The sequence below is a fragment of the Lemur catta genome, chromosome 1, assembly GCF_020740605.2.
Source record: "Lemur catta isolate mLemCat1 chromosome 1, mLemCat1.pri, whole genome shotgun sequence".
NCBI lineage: Eukaryota > Metazoa > Chordata > Mammalia > Primates > Lemuridae > Lemur > Lemur catta.
The window spans coordinates 124,596,094-124,617,726 of record NC_059128.1 but is presented as its reverse complement, the minus strand read 5'-3'; the positions used below and the strand labels follow the sequence as shown (position 1 = coordinate 124,617,726).

Below are 21,633 nucleotides of genomic sequence, written 5' to 3'. Positions count from 1 at the left end.
CCAACAGCTTATATATAACTTTAGCCAGTTGAAGAGGTCTGGACTTTGCATAGCATTCAGAGGAATAGAACTTACAAAGATGTAGAAGTGTGAAATAGCATAGCATATTTAGAGAACTGCAAGGATTTTTATAGTGTAGAAAAATGACAAGAGCTAACATTACAGAAATAAGTAGGGTACCGAATCAGAAAAAATTATATATTGAAGCATATAATCAGTAAAGTAACATCATATTTGCAATTTAAAAATTATCTCAGGTAACAGTTTGAAAGTATGTTATAGGAAAGAAAGAACAATTAGAATGCCATCAGTGTAAGTTGAAGCCAACAGATTCTGCCTTGGATATTTGGATGATCATCATGCCTTGACATATAAAAACCTTGAAGCTTTATTTTGTCTGTTGTTGAAGCAGTGTGGATACTACATTTCCCTAGAAAATTGTGACTTTAATCATAATATTTGGATAAAACTAGATTTAGGATAGTTTTAAGTATTGAGTTAGGGTTCATTTAGGAAAACAGAAAGCATACTAATTATTTTAACACAGAATTTAATATATGGGGTGTTAGGTAAGTAGATAGTTCACATATTGAGGACTGAAAGAAAACACAAAGAAGGAACCCTGAGGTTCCTGATATAGTAATCACCATTTTGGGCTATGGAACAACAGGAAGAAATTGGGTTTATCAGAACCTAATAGCTTGGGGGAGGAGCTCCACAGAGGTGGTCGTCCTGAGGGTACGGTGAAGCTAGTTGGACCGGTGGGGTGGTGGAGAGCTAGACACTGGAAACAACTGTGGCTGCTAGGTTTCTCCCACCGTTCAGTCAGTGGTCTGACTGAAGTTCACTAAGTTAGAGTGAGATGTTCACTAAGTTAGTGAAGTGCTTCTAACAGAAAGCCAGCTGGCTATATACAGGGCAGTTTGCATTGCCCATGCCCTAGCATCCCAGATAAGAAAGAATGGGATTGAGGCTGAGAAAACAGCTTGGTAAACCTCCACTGGTGCTGTCAAACTACTTGTGATGAGTCATTTTTCTATGAGATGTATATTCAGGATTTTAAAATGAATCTTCCTATTCTTGTGGGAAAAACAGCCTATTTACAAAGTAACACTAATCTAAAGTTCCATTTATCATTGACAGTTTAGATTTGCTATCTGTCTGTTTTTAGGACATTGGCAGCTCATGTAGACATGTTTCAGAGTTATAAAAAAAAATTTAGGGCAAACAAATTTTGGTTATTTGCATTTTCAGGAAATGGATTTTACCTAGTGAAATCGGAAAGAGTAAAATAATGGGCATCAGATAAGCTTGAAAAATTGAAATCATAAGGTTGTCAGGGAATGTAATTAGGTGAGTGGAAGCTGAAAGACCGTTGCCAGGATAGATGAAACATTATGTGTTTTCTTTGGAATCAGGTTCCCCTTCTGTAGATTTCAACTGTAGGTACATAATTAACCTCAAAGTATGAGCTTCTGCATTTTAATGTACCCAGCAAGTATGACACAAATAGCATTTACAAACTGTAAATTTAATCTTACCTGAAAAATTGGCTTTTGAACATTTCTGAAGGTTACTTGTAAAGTGACAATTTCTTTTTCTTTGTCTTAAAAGTCACTTCTAATGGAAGTTTTTGAGTGATTAGTGAAATGTAAAATTACCTTTCCTCCACTATGTTCACAATGAAAGAATAAATGACTAGAAATACTAGGTTACCCAGGTTAACACATCATTTTAACTCAGGTGAAAATATGCAATAGCTTTAAAAACTTGTTTTTCCTCTTTGAGGATTTTAAGTTTTAAATCTGTCTTTACAAATCAGTAACAATGTTATTTAGAATTATCTACACAGACACTTGGCTATGTGGGTGATTGTTTTTTTTTATTATTGAAACTAACTATTGAAAGTCAAGTTGAAATTGTCTTTTTTTTTTTCCCAGTATTAGATCAAGATGTTAACATGCAGTGTAGTTCATTGTTAAGTCCAGTGACAAACATTTATTGTGATGGGTTTAGCACAGAGCCTGCCTTGTGGTAAATATTAAAAAAAACTTGCTGAATGCCTTCTTCCTTATAAAAATCATGATGGAACTTACAGACACGTAGAGTGTTGTAGATTAGTTGTATATATTTGATTTTTTTAAAAAAGGGTTCTGGATTTCTTTATTTAGAAAAAAATTGTTTATTCTTGTTTAAAGACCCTGTAATTAAGCTCTACCCTTCTAAGTATTCTATGTCAATTTTAATTTGCTGGGAAGTGTTTAAATTCAGTACTATGAGTTTGCATTCATATTCCAGTTCTTCTTATCAGCTAAGTATCCTTTGCATATTTTGGAGCTTTTAAGTTTGAGTCTCACTGATACTTTCCACATTAAAAATTTTAAATGAGAAATAAAATAATTTATTTAAAATACCAATTTAAAAACCCATTACATGTTAACATGTAACATATCTTTATGAAAAGTTAACTGTTTTCTAAAACAAAAAATTGACATTGAACATCTTTTTAATGCCTGCCTTAGTAGATGGCACTTAAAATTTCATATCTGCTTTTGCATTCAATCTTTTATGATACCAGATACCTTGTTTAGTCTCTGGGTAAACTGCACTGTGTGCCGGTAATAGAATAAGGAAGAAAGGCTGGGCTCAGTAGCTGACACCTATAATCCTAGCACCGGGCAAGGCCTAGGTGGGAGGATTGAGCTCAGGAGTTTGAGACCAGGCTGAGCAAGAGTGAGACCCCATCTCTACAAAAATTAGCTGGGTGTGGTGGTGCACTCCTCTAGTCCCAGCTACTTGGGAGACTGAGGCAGGAGGATCACTGGAGCCTAGGAGTTGGAGGTTGCAGTGAGCTATGATGATGCCACTGCACTCTAGCCCAGGTGACAGAGCGTAAGACTCTGTGTCCAAAAAAAAAAGAAGAAGAAGAAAGACAAAATCATCACAGTAGTATCATGAAAATAGTTTTGATCTCGTGAAAGGATCTCAGTGTTTCCTGGATAACATTTGGAGAACTGTTTTAGAGCTATAGGTTGGCAACCATCTCAAGCCTAATTTAGAAAAGTTGAAATCTTTGCAGGCATTGTAAGTTTGGTTCTCAATTTTAGGTAGTTTTGTGAAAATCCAGAAATTTGATACCTGCTGTTGCACATCAGCATTTAAAAAATTACCCTATAACTTGAAGGAATTTTTTCCCCTTAATTGCTTGAGGATGGAAGTAGAGTGGGGAAGGTAAGGTGAAGTCAGTAGTATGTGATTGTAATGCTGACCCTGGAACATACTTTAAGTGTAAGATACTAGCTTGTACGAACCTAGGATTTGATAGGCAAAAATCAGTTAGTGTGGTAGACCAGAACGTCTTCAGGGTTCTGTCTGTGAACTTTCAACTGTCGTGGAGGTTGTACCATAATGTAAATTAACTGTCATTAAAAAACAATGTTTTTAGTTCAGCTGAATTTATCTTTCTTTCCTTTTTCTTTTTTCTTTTTGAGATGAGGTTGCTCTGTCATGAGGCTGGAGTGCAGTGGCAAGATCATAGCTCACTGCAATCTCCAACTCCTGGCCTCACGTAATCCTCCTGCATAAGCTTCCCAAAGTGCTGGGATTACAGGTGTGAGCCACCATTCCAGTATTAAATTTTTTTTTCTTAAAGCAAGACTTTTGGTGAAAGAACCAGTGTATTTATATATTTTAATGCAAACTCTTTATCTCCTCTGGGGTGGATTGGCAAACCATCACTGTGTTGAAGAGCACTGGTCTAGAACATACCGACCTCTGTCTGCTAGTCTCAAGTCTTACGCTATTAGTACCTCTCCAATCAATTTATTAATTCCTATACCTACTTGGCAAGCAGACCAAGTCTTCTGGATAACATCCATAGAAGGGATCATTTTGCACAATAATTGAGGTATAGGGAGGGGTAGGTGATGGAGAAAAACTTTCTGTTTTTGGCCTTTTGTGGTTGAGTTCCTAAAGTTTGGTTGTAGCTTACTACTGGAAGCTAGAGGGATTGGAACTTAATTCTCCGCTGCTTTTAGAGGTTTGGAAGCACAGGAGTATCTTTACTTACCCTCATCATTTTGTGCTGTAAACCTGAAGAGTATAAACATAGTGGAGTATGCAGTGTTTCTCCAAAAGCTCTAGAAATTATTTGGGCATTGCCAGAATTGGTTATTGATTTAGTGGAAATAATAGGCATTTGGAAATGAGTATTTTAGTCCTTTCTTATAAAACTAGTTTTGTGACCCATGGAAAACTCATAAGTTCTCTTAGCTTGTTTCCTAATTGATAAAGCTGGGTGAGGGCAAGGCAGTGAGTAAGACTTCATTTCCTCAAGCCTGGAAGTTGTGTCACTCTACATTGTGCTGAACCCAAAAGGATTAGGCTACCGTATTACAGTATAATGTTATTTCATTTTATTTTCTTCAAGTGGTTTAGTTTAATCTTTTTTAAATAATATTTTTTATATTTTAATGGATACACAATTGTATATATTTATGGAGTACAGAGTGATGTTTCAATACATACAATGTATAGTGTTCAATAGAGTAATTAGCATATCCATCACCTCAAACATTTATCATTTCTTTGTGTTGGGAACATTTTAAAATCCTCTCTTTTAGCTGTTTGAAAAAATGTAGTAAGTTACTATATTTTATTTTACAAGAAAATCTTTTCATTTAATTTAAACTCAAGCTCCTTTGAAAAAAATAAAGAATTCAACTAGAATACTTGAGATTCTATCAGATTTTCTGGAGTCAGTGCAGGCATTTAAACATTCCATGTTTTGAGATCAGTTTTGTGAAAACTGGACCTTTCAGATTTTCTAATTTCATCATGATATAGCATTGCCTATAAAAATATTTGCAAGAGACTTTATCTGAGAATTTTTGAAAGACCAGTTTTAGTTATGGGAAAATGAGTGATACTGCTGATCCTGTGTATTACATGAGACGAGGTTCTAGCTAATATAATGTACTTGACCTATCTCATAGATTCTGAAGGTGAAATAGATTTCTAGCTTTTAATTAGCTTTCTGTTTACAATTTTAAATGTTGTGGTGCCTTTTTTCACTAACAGTAAATACAGGCAGGTTGTTCTCTGTTGTACTATGTAGGAAAACTGTTGTGCCTTAGAGAATTTAGAACTGATGATCTCATGCCATTATATCAGTCAGTTGAGAGTGGGTTCCCTGCCCCTGTGTTACTAGATTTCAGCAATTAAAATAATGGTAATAGTGAGCTTTTGTAATGCTTTCTTAAGATGTTAATTTTGCATTTTTATTCCTGTCTGTGTCTAATAAACTAATATTTATTAACCTGTTTGATTTTTATCTTTTATAACGTTTTCTGTTATCTTTCAAGGCTTTCGTAGACGGTCTTCTAAAATACATATGGAGATGATTACATTCTAGATCAGGGTACCTTTATCTCAGATCTTTGCCCATATGTATGCTTTGAAAACCATTGATATTCTTGATATTTCATATCAAGTGATTAAGTAGTGTTAACATTTTCTAATTTTTAAAAATGTATTTTTAAGCCTTATGATTCTGCAGATGACTGGTCTGAGCATATTAGCTCTTCTGGGAAAAAATACTACTACAATTGTCGAACAGAAGTTTCACAATGGGAAAAACCAAAAGAGTGGCTTGAAAGGTATTTGCTTTTAATCTAATTGAACAATATTTCTCTATCTTGATTGTATAGGTTAACATAGCATTAAATATTCTGATTTTGTTTTTTATAGTGAATACCCATCACTGCCCTTTTTAATGGCAGTGGTTGACCCATTGTCTGTTTTCTGTAATTTGTCTTAAAAAAAAATATCTAGGAAAGATAGACAACTGTCCACAAGGGCTTTGTGAACAGTCAGTATATTTAATAAAATACTTATATTATTAATCTGTCCTTATGCATCTTTTTACAATTTGTAATAGAAGTCTTTATAATTTTTATAGGACAATAACATGTTTCTTTCAAATATGTAGAATTAATATTGTAGAGTTTGAGTTGTGGTGTTAGTGGTATAAATAATTGGCAGAGTTTTGCCATTGGTGAGAAACATTAGTATTCTGTTCGTGACATCGTATCTCCCATAACAGTTACATTATGACCACGTTCAGTTCTTTTATTTTCCATATGTATGCATTGGCCAGAGCTGTTATAGTGTGTGTGTGTGTTTATGTATTCGTATTCCATAGTGCTGGAATATAAATTGTGGAGACTCATGCCCTTCATGTAATTTTTATGGGTTTGTTTCTTTTTTATTTGTAGAGAACAGAGACAAAAAGAAGCAAACAAGATGGCAGTTAATAGCTTCCCAAAAGATAGAGATTACAGAAGAGAGGTGATGCAGGCAACAGCCACGAGTGGGTTTGCCAGTGGAAGTAAGTATTAATTTTTTTCTTTGAAACAGTGTAATGTTTGATCATTCCTATTATTTATTACTTTTCCAATCTATATGCATCACCATCTACATACATAAAATAAGTAGAAACATAATAGAGTTTCTTTTATGTTGGATCTCTGTCCCCATCTCCACCATTAGGTTTGCGGAAAAGGGAAAGGGTGCACGGCACAATAGTACACGTATGATTGTCTCACTACCCCACGTTGCTGTAATGGAGTCAGATTGTATTGTTTACAATGCAGTTTGACTCCATTACGTGTTTTGGATTGGCTGGGTTTTGTGTTTTTGTTTTACAAAAATCAGGAGCTGCTTTGCCCTCAGGTTGTGCCCTATTAAACTAGACACAAAACTCATGGATTTTAGTGTAATAATTGAATGATAGCTATCCACAAATAGTGACAAAGTATCTACTTTTTTTATGTTATCAGTGAGTAACTAACTTGTTTATCCTTATATTTGGAAACTAATTTCACCCCCATCATAGATCTATGTAACAACTCTATACTGAATTTCCACAAAATTATTAAAATGCCTATTAGAAAACTTATACCTTTTTGTCCTGAGGTGCTTTTCATCTATAAATCAAGCTGTGGGTATACCTTAATGTTCTTTTGGGGCTAGATTTTGTGCAAGTGGGATGATTTGGGTAACATCATACATTTTTTTTAATTCATTCTCTAAATTTGAAGTTTTGCTAAAGGCATTCTATTCCCAGGGGCCTCCTTGTCCAGAGTAAAATTTAAGTACCACATAGAGTTTTGGGGTTCTTTATTAAATTCTGAAATTTTGAGAAGAATTTTACGATATTTTGTGGGAATTCTTAGACTTAAGTGTTTTTGAGTCCTGCTTCTGTAACTCAAAACAAAAAGTAGGAGATGTATTTGGTTTCAGAAAGGGATTATTGATTTTTTTGATGGAAAAAATTATTTGAGATGAAATAGTAACATAGTTTTGCAGGATGGAATGATAAACATTACATTTTAAAAAAATATTAGTGAAATTGTACTTAATTCTTAGAAAATGGCTTAGAGTGTTGAAGTTAGGAAACTAAAGAATATTTTATTTTGGGCCAGAAGACTTGGATTCTGGTCCCATTTCACTTTATGTCTTAAGTAACTGTGACTTTTGTCAAACAGTTAAAAATGAGGCAGAGGTTTTCCTCTTGAAAATAGCACTCAGCTTGTGGGCCTCCTGAGCAAATCAGGCTGGGGATGTGCATAGAGAAGGAGTGATAGGTATAAAAACTTTTTAGTAAGGAAGATTGAAGGTGCCGGTGGCATTGTTGTATGCCTGCTAACTAGGCCCCAGCATAGGCAGTACTGGATTGGCCCAGCCCCTCCACTTACTGGCTGATGGTTCCCAAAGAGGAAAAAGGACAAAGCCTATTATGTCTACTTTATTCTTTCCAAAATAACCTATCATTTAAGTCACTTTTCCCTTGGGATAGAGTAAATGATGGGAGGTGGGAGGGGGTTTTAGAAATCTGATAGAAAAATTGATGGGAAGTAAAAATACTATTTTTGTGCCTTTTAATTGTATCTTTTTCTTTCAAAGATTAGTGTTTTAATTTTTGTTTTCTTCATGATTTCAAAATACAGGCATGTTTATTATTAAAAAATTAGAAGAGAGAATTAAAACCTTTTAATCCCATGCCCTGGGAACATTTTGGAACATACACTTTTTTTCTGTGTGCATATAAATGTGTATAGAAGTTATATATGTGTGTATTTTACACCAAAAGTGGCATTGTATATTACTATTTTTAACTTGTCCTTTTGTTCAATGATATGTCACGAGTATGTTTCCATGTCAGTTTGTAATTCTACATTTGTTATATTGACTGCATTGATACACCTTCACTTATATATAATCCCCTATCCATGGATACTTGGGTAGTTTTCAGCCTTTTCCTACTGTAAACAAGGTTATGATTTACATCTGTCCACTTCTCTGATTACTACCTTCAACTAAATTCCTAGGTGTGCAAATGAGTCATTGGGTCTATAGTTATGTTGAAATGTAGTCAAGTGTCACACTTTTTCTTTAGAGTTTTTAAGTAATGTAAGTAATGTTGGAGAAAGGACCTTAGCTAGGTTGCTTTTTTTTTTTTTTAATTGGTTAACTGAACTATACTTGGTGAAATAGTCAGTAAGCCATTTAGGTGTTTAACTTTGTATATCCAGGAAATGTTGGCAGAGTTTTTCCATGTGTTGTTTATTGGTGTTTGTGTAGGGTAAGGCTTAAAGCTTGTTTGTTAACTACCAATAAAAGAAGTGTAGGAGGTGGGAAAAGGGGAAAGATTGGGAAGATTTTTACATATAAAGGGAGAAAGAAGGAAAATAGATTTTTAGTGGGCTTTTTTGTACTGTATTAAGTATTTTCAACGTATTAAGATATTTTAGCAAATGTTAATGTGCTTTACAACTTAATATTGAAAATTTTATGGATAAAATTTTTAATTTGCTATTAAATCCTACTGGATTATTTTTATCATCTCTGATCTGTGCCTTATTGGTGATCTCTAAGTTTAGAGAAACCTTACTTGAGATTTCTCAACTATAGCACTAACGACATTTTGGGTCAGGTAATTCTTTGTTGTGGGAGACTTTCCTGGTGTTGTAGGTTGTTGAGCACCACACCTGGCCTCTACCCACAAGATGCCAGTAGCTCACCTCTCCTCCAGTTAAGAAAAGCAAAAATGTATTCTGAGAGTGTGTGCAGATAGAGCCATTGTGTGAACTGTGTTCTATCTAGAATTGTAAGTAAGAGACAGCTGTTGCAGCTGTCACTTCCGCTGTTCCTGTAGTGCTGCTGCCTTTTTAATAAAAATTTAGCTATCACCTTTAATTTTCAGCTGAATATATTTACTTGATACATTTTGACTGCAGCCATACACAAATGAAAGGGAATTTTCTTGGTCAAGGAAATAAGAGTTCTAGGTAATCAAGTGATAGGTTTGAGCATGGCATTTTTCCTTTTACATCTGTACCTAAAGGTTTCTATTGTAGTACCCTTTTTGCAGAAGGAAACTCGGAATAAATTGTGAAAGTCTTATGTCATGCAAGTTGATAGTTGACTGATGTATTAATATCATGCAACAGATGTTTGTATTCTGTTCGTTTTTCTAAGATAATATAGTATATAATTTATAAATCTGAATTTTATATATAACGTCATTGTTAAAAGACGTTGTGTGATGTGACTTAAGTTTTTTGGCAGTACCTCAGTACCTTTTGTTGTGGAATAACATAATGGTATTTGTTTACTGACAACTCTAAAACTACCTTACAGTTTTTTTTTTTTTGTTTGTTTGTTTTTTTTTTGAGAAGGAGTCTCTCTCTGTTGCCCGGGCTACAGTGCCATGGCGTCAGCCTAGCTCACAGCAACCTCAAACTCCTGGGCTCAAGTGATCCTCCTGCCTCAGCCTCCCGAGTAGCTGGGACTACAGGCATGCACCACCATGCCTGGCTAATTTTTTTTTCTTATATATATTTTTAGCTGTCCAAATCATTTCTTTCTATTTTGAGTAAATACGGGGTCTCGCTCTTGCTCAGGCTGGTCTCGAACTCCTGACCTTGAGCGATCCTCCCGCCTTGACCTCCCAGAGTGCTCAGATTACAGGCGTGAGCCACCACACCCAGCCTACCTTACAGTTTGAGTATATTTCCTTCTTTGTGTTTTCTTGGTCTTTAGAATTGGAGGAACTGTGAATTGGAAAAAACCATAGAATATTCAATAGAGAGGGCATCCTTTGGTAAAATATTGCGTATTATATGCTTGAATCTTACGGTATTACATATCATATGCTTGGAGGTACTTTAGTTCTTTAATTACTGATTGGAATATCATAGGTTCGAGAATTTTTGATAAATATAAATTTTGTTAACATGATTGAAATTTTCCTTTTGTACCGTTGTGTGGAAGCATGGTGCTGGACTATAAACTGTTGAAAGAGTTTAAACTATTTTTAGTACTTATTTCTGAGTTTAAAATATTTTTGTGGCTTTAAATTGGAAGAGGATCTGTTTTTAATACACCTGGTGACAAGTGGATTTTTCTGACTATGCTGTGCATGTAGGACTTCTATTTTGCAATAGCGTTATGCATCATTTTATTACTAACTCTGGTATTTGTAGCATTACTGAAAATATTATGAATTGGTTTACTTATTGACTGTACAGTTCATCATACGTTCAGCCATCTTAAAATGATTTCATTTAAGCCCTCGCATAAACTACTTCAGAGCCCAGTAAGTAGCTACCTTAGTATTTAGAAAACTCAGGCTAACAAAGCTAATATTCTTTTGCAGTTGAACCACTGTGAATATTCAGTCAACTAGTAGAACCTACGATCCATATTTTGAAAGAATGGAGCATTTACTTTTTCTAAAGCATTTAAACTTTTTTTTGAGTAAAATGTTTTAACTCCATATATTGATTTTTTTTTTTTAATGTTTTGTTTGAACTACAGTGTGATTCTAAAGAATCCTAAAAACTTGTAGCCCCCTGGAAATCTAAGTATAGATAAATGTTAATCATTGAGTGAAAACTACTCTCTTTCCAGGATTTGGATGTTTATATGCCAGTGGTAAAACTGCATACACTAACTAGGCTTGCAGTTTTATAAAAAGATGATAGAAGTACAAGTATGTTGCTAAATTAGCTGATGTTGAAGACAAGATTCTAACGTAATCTTTTTTCTTCCCCTTCTGTCATTCCAACATCTCTTTTTTCGAACTGTGAACTAAAGTGGAAGACAAGCATTCCAGTGATGCCAGTAGTTTGCTCCCACAGAATATTTTGTCTCAAACAAGCAGACACAATGACAGAGACTACAGACTGCCAAGAGCAGAGACTCACAGTAGTTCTGCGCCAGTACAGCACCCCATCAAACCAGTGGTTCATCCAACTGCTACCCCAAGCACTGTTCCTTCTAGTCCATTTACGCTACAGTCTGATCACCAGCCAAAGAAATCATTTGATGCTAATGGAGCATCTACTTTATCAAAACTGCCTACACCCACATCTTCTCTCCCTGCACAGAAAACAGAAAGAAAAGGTATGCCATTATTACTAGATGCTGCACGTTAAACTATAGTGTTTTTAGAAGTCTTTTAGAATGTAACTGTGTAGCTTTAGGTCTAGAGTTAGCAATATTTAGCTTTTTCTTTTAATTTGTAAGTAGCAAGCCTCAGAACTGTTTTTTGCCTTTGACACTGAAGTCAAGTGCCTAATTTATAATAGTAATGGTTTAAATAACTTGTCAAAGTCAAATGACTGTCCCTGCATATTTGTATATAATTTCTGCTTTTGTGATAATTGTCTTCTTGATAACTGAGTTTAGAAGTTGTCTCAATTGCTCTTAATTAAAATTTCATATGAGTAGAGACATTTTTAAACTTATCATTTCTATATAACATGCAATTATTGGTTTCAATTTGTGATGAGAAAACTGTAAGTCGTGGGCCACAAGATAAGGAGTGCTAATGTCCAAACTGGACCTTAAGTCTAAGGGTTAGAAGTTAAACATTGCAACCCAAATGGTGTTTTTTCAACTCAGTGTTAATAATTATACCATGTTCAAAAAGTTAGAGAAAGATTGTGAGAACAACTACTTAGGAGGTGACACACACATAGTGTGATGAGAAGGATATTTGCATGGACCATCCATAGTCCCAAGTTTCTACTTGACTATTCACAACCCCAAAGTTATACTTGATAGTGTGTTTTAAGAAACTAGGGAAACTAAAAGGCAATAAATAAGTCATCATGGGCAGACCCATTAGCAGACCATTAGTAAATGCTGAGGAACTTTTAAATGTCCTACCGGTGTAGGAGATGCTGATGAGTCTTTAGGCCTTATCTGTTGCTTAATACATTAAATAATTCAGGTTGACTTAATTTGTTGATGAAGGGTTCAAATAATTGGATTTCTTTTGCTTCTGGCTTCTTTCATTTTATGCATGTTATTTGAATGTGTCCCTTGTACTATAGCAGTTGTGTTCCATATTCTAAACCATATACTTTCATCATACAGTGCATAATAAATCAAACAGATTAATGCTTGTTCCAGATGTCAGATTTCTTAATGATAGGTTTATACAAAGATTCATACATACATGTCATATTTACCATTTTGCAGAATTAAATTTGCAAAGAGGATTCTTGAGAGATGAAGTCAGAATTAATGCAGTAGTGAATGTATTTTTATATGTTCCTGATTTTTGGTTCCTATAATTCTATTAGATAATTTAGTCACAGAAAATTTTATTTTAAAAGCCCTCATTAAAGAAAAAAATCCTGTGGTCTTTTAAAAGTTTTATCCCATTTCACTTTTGTACATTTAACACTTTAACTCTTCCCTCCTTTTTGAAATTTTTTTCTCTAGCTTCTGTGATACTACACTCCTTTGATTTCCTAATTCTGTTCCCTTTCCTCTCCTTAAATATTAGTCTCTTTCGGCCTTTTCCCCTGTGTTTTGTTCTTTTTCTTGCTCAGCGTGTTCTCTTTCCCTTGGTAGTCGTTCTTTGTGACCGTCATGACTCTCAGATCTTTAGTTCTAATTCACACTCACATATCTACTTCTCTTCTATAAGCTCTTGGCATTTGTTATGTTTCCTCAGATACAGTGTGTCCCACATTTCTCTTTCCTGCAGTTTATTCTTAGATACTCAGTAATTGACAGTACAGTCCCTTGTTCTTCAACATTCTCACCCATCCATTGACAAATCTTAGACTCTTTTTCCTATTGCTCATTTGTGTATACTCTTTTTATTGTTCTTGCCACTGCCATTGTTGAAACTCAGGTTATTGGCTCTTGAAGTCATCTCCTGATTACTTTCTTATCCAGTCTAACCACTTAGGGTAGCATCCTTAGAAAGTTTAGATTGGATGGTGTCACTTCCTTGCCTAAAAACTTCTAATGGTTTGCCATTATCCAAAGGATAAAGTCCACATTTATTAGTAAGATTATAGCAAGCACTTGGCAGCCTGGTTGCAGTCTGTCTTACTAGCTTTATCTTTAGCCACTTCACTCTTAATTCCCTGATTCTTCTGTTGCAAACTTGGACATTTCTTAGGACATGTTATGTTCTGAGCCTTTGCTAAATAGGACGTGTTCTTTCTTCCATTTTTACCTGTTGAACACAGTACTTTTTTGTGAAGACCTAGCTCTAAGGTCTCTGGGTTCTCAGTATCGGTTAACCTCTCCCAGTCTGTTTCCCAAAACGTTGTACTTTTTTTTTTGTTTTTTGAAACAGAGTCTTGCTTTGTTGCCCGGGCTAGAGTGAGTGCTGTGGCGTCAGCCTAGCTCACAGCAACCTCAAACTCCTGGGCTTAAGCGATCCTACTGCCTCAGCCTCCCAGGTAGCTGGGACTACAGGCATGTGCCACCATGCCCGGCTAATTTTTTTCTTTTCTATATATATTTTAGCTGGCCAGATAATTTCTTCGTATTTTTAGTAGAGATGGGGTCTCGCTCTTGCTCAGGCTGGTCTCAAATTCCTGAACTCAAACGATCCGCCCGCCTCAGCCTCCCAAGAGTGCTAGGATTACAGGCATGAGCCACCGCGCCTGGCCAACATTGTACTTTTGTCTATTACAGCACTTACCATGTTACAATTTCAGGTTTTTTTGATTAGACTATATCTTCTTTAGGGTTAGACATTATGTTTTATTGCATTTTGTGCTTTGTTCATCTTCTACCCTCTCCCTTCATGCTTCACGCACCATTCTTGACAATCTTAGCATAATTAAAAATTTAACTGTGTACCAGGTTTGGTGCTGATTGTCTGTATAAATTTTAGTTTAAAGCAATACTATAAGGGAAGGTTTTATCTCTAGTTTAGAAATGAGCCTGAACATTGCCACAGTTTAAATAAACACATGGGTGAGTATTAGAGGCAGCTTCTCTAGAACTCATATTCTTTCCCCAGAACTTTCTATAAGGAAAGACATAATGTATACCAAATCTGTATCAGTTTGGACAATGGCAACTCAAAATTCCTGACAAACCAGAGGTGATTCCAGTTTAAATTCCACAAAATGTCTTTGCTAATCACAAGTATTATAAAAAATTTTTATATATAATAATTTTAAATTTATAGAAAAAACTTGATGACCTTGAAATTATCTGATTACGTAAGGGAAAATATAGTCTTCTCCTTGCCTATTAATTGAAGACAATTTTACTTCTTTAAATATAGTCTTCTCCTTGCCTATTAATTGAAGACAATTTTACTTCTTTAAATAAATTGTATAAGAGTTTTGATTTTTTTCATGTTCTCTAGTTGTTTTAAGTTTGTGAAGTGTCCACTAATTTGAAATGTTTTTTTCCCCTCAATAGAGACATCTGTGTTGCATAAATTAAGCTTTCTGTTGACTCTTCTCATCAACATAGTGATTTTCTTTGGATTTTCCTTAGTAATTTATATTAAGGATTGATGGTTCACATCAGCTTGGTCTGTTAGTCTTAAGTGCTAATAGTATAGCTCAGCTGTATTTAAAGATGTCAATGGTAGGTCCCTGTGTTAAATAATACAAGAGCAGGATTTTTGTCTTAACCACTGCTCTATCCTTAGTGCTTGACAAATATCAGGTAATTCTCTTGTGTTTGTTGTAGATTGATACATAGCTGCAAAAATGGTAATAAATGTGTTGAGGGTTGGGGAAGCACCTCCATCGGTCATGGTTTAAAAGATGTATTTGGGGCTAGGTATGGAGGCTCACGTGTGTACAAACGCTAGTGCTTTGGGAGGCTGAGGTGGGAGGATTGCTTGAGCTCAGGAGTTCAAGACTAGCCTGAGCAAGAGCGAGACCATGTCTCTACTAAAAATAGAGAAAATTAGCTCGGTGTGGTGACACATGCCTGTAGTCTCAGCTTCTCGGGAGGCGGAGGCAGGAGGATCACTTGAGCCCAGGAGTTTGAGGTTGCAGTGAGCTATGATGATGCTACTACACTCTAGCCTGAGTGACAGAGTGAGACTCCTGTCTCAAAAAATTAAAAATGTATTTGGAGAAGAAGAGTGTATGTGTTGTGCATTTAATGAAAGGGTACTAGCAATAGATTTAGACCTGTTTGATGCCAGTGTGTCATTTCAGAAAAAGAACCTAAAATGAACTCTGCTTGCTTGAGGGACAGAAGTGTGGAGAAAGCTGCAAAGCTCTTTACTTTTGAAGAGAATAATCCTGGTGTTAGGTAAGGTGAAACAAAGGAGTCGGAATGCTCCAGTTTAGGTCTGCATTTGTGGTATGGTAACATTTGAGTATCTATTGGTAAGATTGCTGGACAACCATATAACAAATAGAGAAACTCTGATACACTTAAAAATATCAAACTGATTTTTATCAGTTGGCACCCCAGTGACCAATCTAAATTGGCTCCAACTTCACTGTCTCTTATAGATTTGTGAAATGACAAATGTAGGAAATGTTGGATAGTTGTTCTTTGCTATGACTGAGAAAGAGCCAGTGTCAGAAGAGTTTAATGACCTTAATCAGCAAGTTCCTCGTTTTAGTAATTTAGAGTTATGATTTATTAGCATAGATAAATTTGAAAATAGAACAAAGTAGCCACAGCAGCACACTTACTCAATGACCTCAAGATAGCTTTTAGAGGGCTAGTCTAGCATGTCTCAGTAGTCACATAGCTGGTTCCATAGAAATGGGAGAAGATGGGGAGATTAGTCATGCTAATTAATGTGTAGTATGAGTCAGTCACTTGGAATAAAATTCTTTCTTGTGTTTTTATAATATCTGTAGACTAAGTGACATTTGAGTTGACCTGAAGACTGTGGTATGTGTTAAGGATAGCCTTTTATAGCTAACATGCAAGGTCATTCACTGGCTGCAGTGGGCCAACTTCAGCATTCAGTTGCTCTTTTTAGGATTACTAAATAAATATTCATGAAATATTAGATTTGCCATGGAGTTATTCAAATATTTATTGAGTAAATGAATACTTTGGTGGAGGAATTTATTTTTAATTAGTTTAAATTCAGTTTAGTCAGCTTAATAAAGATGGCGTTTGAACAGTAGGGCAGGAGAAACAACTGTAATCAAAAGAACATTAGAAATATTGTAAGTTGAGGGTAAGAAAGACTTTAACCAAGACTCAAAATGCTTTTGCCTTTAAAAAAAAATTGATAAATCTGACCACATAAGGCATTTAAAACTTTTATTTGACTTAGAGGTACACGAACCAAAGGTTGAAAGACAAATATCAAATTGGGAGAAAATACTTGTATGTAACAGACAGATAAATTAAAAATTCATACACAGCAGTACGAAAAAGTCCGATAGAAAAATGGGCAAAGAATATGAACAGGCAATTAGAGAAATTTAAAATTGCCAGCCTTAGCTTACACTGTTCACAAAAATTAACTAAAAATGGATTGAAGACCTAAATTTAAGAACTAAGACTTACAAGAAAACAGAAGATCTTAATGATACTGGATTTGACAGTGATTTCTTGGATATGACACCTTTGATCAGAGGCACAGACAACAAAAGAAAAAATAGATACACTGGACTTCATCAGTCATAAAAACTTTTATGAGACAAAAAGAGTGAAAATACAATTCATAGAATGAGAGAAAATATAAGTCATATATGAGATAAGGCATTAATATCCAGAATATATAAGGAAGTCAACAACAACAAAACAGCTCGGCTCAAAAATGGACAGAAGAATGAATAGGTCTTTCTCCAAAGAAGATATTCTAATGGCCAATAAGCACATGAAAAGATGCTTAATATCATTAGTTATTAGGGAAGTCCAAATCAAAAACCACAGTGAAATATCACTTCATACTCCCCAGGGTGACTAACATTAAATGCCACGTGAGTTGTATTTAACTCACGCTAGTTTTGAGCCCGGGGCCTTGTGAAACCTGTATAACACGTCTCTTTACCTTGGGAGATTATAAGACATACACAGAAAACAATAAAAATATCAGTTTCTTCATTAAATTAGAACAGGATCATTTTGTTTCGAAGCTTTTATTCTATTTTTGTAATAAAACACTATAGCTCCAGGGGAAAAATTTTTTTTCCTGGCGTGGCAATGTGTTTAAAAAAAAAAAAAAGGCAAACAGGTAAGTTTTTGAGGATGTGGAGAAATTGGAATCTTTGTATATTGCTGGTGGGAGCGTAAAATGGTACAGCTACTGTTGAATATGGTTTGGTATTTCCTCAAAAGGCTAAACATAGAATTATCTGTATGATCCCGCAGTTCCACTCCTAGATATATACCCAAAAGAATTAAAATGCAGGAACTCAAACAGATATTTATACACCAATGTTCTGGAAGTGTACAGTAACACAACATTAGGTGGAAACAATCAAGTGTCCATCAACAGATGAAAGGACAAACAAAATATACGTACCGTAAAATATTCAGCCTTCAAAAGGATTGAAATTCTAATACATGCTACAACATGGGTGAACCTTGAGAACATTTCACTAAATGAAATAAGCCAGACACCGAAGGACAAATACTGTATGATTCCACATATATGAGGTACCTAGAATGGGCAAATTCATAGAGACAGAAAGTAGAATAGCTGTTACCAGGAGCTGCTGGGTGCGGGGAGTTGTTGTTTAATGGGAACCGAGTTTCTGGGAAGATGAAAAAGTTCTGTAGATGGATGGACAGTGGTGATAGTTGCACAAGAATGCAAATGTATTTAATGCCACTGCATTATACACTGAAAATGGTTAGTTTTGCTTTATGTATATTTTATCAGCATAAAAACAATGCAAGAGAGTGCCAGTACGTATTGAAAGTTAAGATTAAAATGAAGTCAGTTTTCACCCTTAAGATTAGTGACAACAATTCAATGTGGGGAAACGGTTTGTGGTAGTGTGTAAGTTGATGCTGCTAGTGTGGAGGTCAGTTTAGCAAAATCTATTAGAAGTTGCTTATCTTGTGTATGTATTAGATGAAGTTGCTAATACATTAAAAAAGCAAATTGCAAAAAAACACAGTATCTGTTATAAAACATCAGCAACATATTTATGTACATTCATAACTGCATAGAAAAAGTTGTAGAAGATATATGATTAAATGTAATCATGAATTTTAAAATCAAAGTCACAGTAAGATTATAATAGATATTGTCACCTAGCTACCTTAAGTTTTTTCCTACTGTACTTTGCATACTTTACCTTTGTAACCTGCTCCATGTCTTCATGTAACACCATCACTGCAAAGTAGAAAAAGCAGGCTGCCTTTGATTTAGCAGTAGTTTGAGCTTCACATGTTCCTATGTCCTGTTCAGTATTACGGCAGCTGTGAAAACACCATAGGGAATTTGTGATTAGAAGTGCAGTTATTACCAGTGTCTTATTAGATCTTATTGTATATTGAAAAGGAGTTATTTGGCATACCAGAAAAATATAGGTCAGAAATAAATTTTGACTTTGGTTTATGCTAAGGTGGTTTGAAATGGTGCCTATAATTAGAAAAGTTGAGTGAAAATACTTTAAACCTTTAAAAGTTAGGTTATAGTAACAGATTTAAGTCTAGTGCTTGGTAGGTTACTCCCCCTTGTGCCAAAAATGGGAAATACAAGCGAATTATTATTAAGCGTAATTATAAAGCATAAGGGGAGGAAAGAGGTTTTATTTCTTAAAGCAAATATACACTATTTAAAATCCAGGGACAACATATGGAACATATCAATAAATTGGTTAGAGATCTACAAGTCATAGAAATGTTAAGTGTGAAAATGAGGGGAAAGTTTAAAATAGCTTAGAAAGAGATCACTAAATATCTTTATAAAGATCATAGGCACACAAAGTCAAGAGGCTAGAAGCTAGTTAATATTCCATTACCAAAGACTGATTATGAAAGAACATTCGAAGTAACTCAGGTTTCCTGAATGCTTCTGGAAAGTTTGCATCGAAGGAATGAGAGTAGGGTTAATATTCTTCCAGAGCAGAAGAACCAGTTGACATGACTTCATAATGTAAAAGACTACATTTATTCTCTTACGTAAATTCATTCCTTGTTTTTAACTATTTCCAAAGATCCAAATTTTCTGTTTATGTTCAATTTGATACAAATCCGTCTGAACGTTATGACATACATTAGTTTCACATCCTAATAATTTAGATTCCAGCTTAAAAGGGTTCAGACAAATTATGTGTTAATTAAAATGAGCTATCGATTGGTGTATGCAAAGCACATTGTTTACTTGTTCTGAATAGTAGTTTTTGTTGCTCTTGTGGATGTAAAAAGTGGTTGAGTATTTTCTATAAGATTATTTAAAATGTCTAAGTTAAATTTGTCTCTAAAGTATATAGTATTACCAAGCTTTATGAATGTAGCATAGAATGAGCTATTCATTGTCTCCTTTGACAGTTACATTGATGGAGATCTAAAGCTTTCTCCCTAGTATCATCAGTTTTTGAGGCCAATCCAAGAAATTGGCCTGGAAGTTCAGAGAGAGTGCACAGATACATGCATCTGTGCCTGCATTGCAGGATCCAGCCATCAGCTGGCATCCAGTCAGCAAATGAATCTTGATGCCAAGTCCTGTTTTGCATCAGGGCTACAGAGATAAATACAACAAAACTGCTCTCCTGAAGGAGCTTATGTTCTAGTAGAAGGGAAAGATAATAAATACTGCTATACAATAGAAAGTGCAGGGTAATATGATAGCTCTGTGTTAGGGCCACTCTGAACAAAGAGGAGGAGCACCCAGACAACACCTTAAATACGAAACTTCTACCTTTTTTATTATTTTAATGATAAAACTAAAACTACTTTTCAGAATAGAATTTTATATTTGTATTAATTAAGCTGAGTTACTAGTTTCTAGTTACACATGTAGATTAAGGGGCACAGTATAAGAAATATTAAATCTGTAATATAGTCTGGAAGGGCATTCGTATGAGTGTGTCTTTTAGTGGGTGAGTGGACCTGATTAAAAAATAGTAGAAATATAGTAAGCTGAGGACCTGCCTGAAAGGAGGTTTAGTTTCCTGTCGTTGATCTTATCCATATTCCACTCAGTACTCCATGTTGGGCTATATTTTTAAATTTTGTTTTGGTTATCTTTTCTTTTAAAAGATAAAATTATCTTTTTAAAAGTTTTTAAAGTTAAAAGGAACCTTCCTCCAGTCTGTTTTTTCATAACCAGCAAGAGGTGCCAGAATCACACAAAGGACTTCTACAAGTTGTACATATGCCTAGACCTCCACAGGTTCATTAGCCCTGGGTTGGAGCCTAGGTGTCTATATATATAACTTCAGAGGTGATTCTGATAGGCAGTCTGTTGAGAACTAATACTCAAAATCAAACCTTTTAATAGAGAAATCCTGGTCTTTGGAGATGTCACGTGCCCAACAGTCCCCATAAGTAGGATCAGCTGATTTCCACACTAATCTGTAATCTTTCACAAAACTACGAAAGAAGTCTATCCTCAGGGTAGATGAGGATAGACCTATTAAGTAGAAATTAAGGATGTTTAGTTTTTGTTTTATTTCTTTATGGTGAGGTTCATTAGTTTCTATTTTGGGGTGTTTGCTTGGATTGAAGGCCAATACTGAAGGACTTTTAAGCTTGTCTATTAAGTTTTCAAGTTTATAAATGGATTTTGGCAACACCAAAACAAAATTGAATACACCTTGCACCTCCTCTCCAACTTGCTACTTCTGCTTCTTAGTAAAGGCAGGAGAAAATCCCCAGAAATAACAAAAAGTGAGGATAATTTCAGAGGGGTGTAAGAACTAATTTAATTGTGCAGTAAACAAAAATAAAGAACTGGTTTCCTTCTGAACATTAATCAAGATGCCCCTAAGTTACATGTGAAAGAACCTTTGAAAAGAGATATATGAGACCTCTATCTCTACAAAAAAAAAAAAAAATTAAAAATTAGCTGGATGTGGTGGCATGTATCTGTAGTCCTAGCTATTTGGGAGGCAGAGGCCCAGGAGTTCGAGGCTTCAGTGAGCTGTGATTGTGCCACTGCACTCCAGCCTAGGTGACAGCAAGATCTTGTCTCTAAAAATATTTTTAAAGTGGGGGAGATATAATCTGTAATTGATTGCCCCATAAAATGTAATAGCCAACAGTAGAATTTTCACAAGGAAAATATTTATCATTTTATACTTGTCTATGAAACCAGAAGGCTGAAACTATTGGGGCTGTATCCCACACTAAAGGACCCTCCTTTAAAATGTATACCTTACAAAAATAAAAATATCTTAAGCCTTCTGA

At 35.0% G+C, this 21,633-nt stretch overlaps 1 protein-coding gene across 7 annotated transcripts in view; it reads left to right on the top strand.

Moving 5' to 3' along the window:
* The window catches only part of WAC (WW domain containing adaptor with coiled-coil), an 82,443-nt gene that overhangs the window by 47,849 nt on the left and 12,961 nt on the right, over positions 1-21,633 (top strand). For 5 of the 7 annotated variants that reach the window (XM_045533096.1, XM_045533098.1, XM_045533095.1 and 2 more), the window contains exons 5-7: positions 5,542-5,657; positions 6,276-6,388; positions 11,161-11,469. In XM_045533096.1, coding sequence (XP_045389052.1) covers positions 5,542-5,657; positions 6,276-6,388; positions 11,161-11,469 — 538 coding nt within the window. The remainder of the gene's footprint in view (positions 1-5,541; positions 5,658-6,275; positions 6,389-11,160; positions 11,470-21,633) is intronic. The other 2 variants (XM_045533106.1, XM_045533100.1) reach the window with 1 other exon arrangement.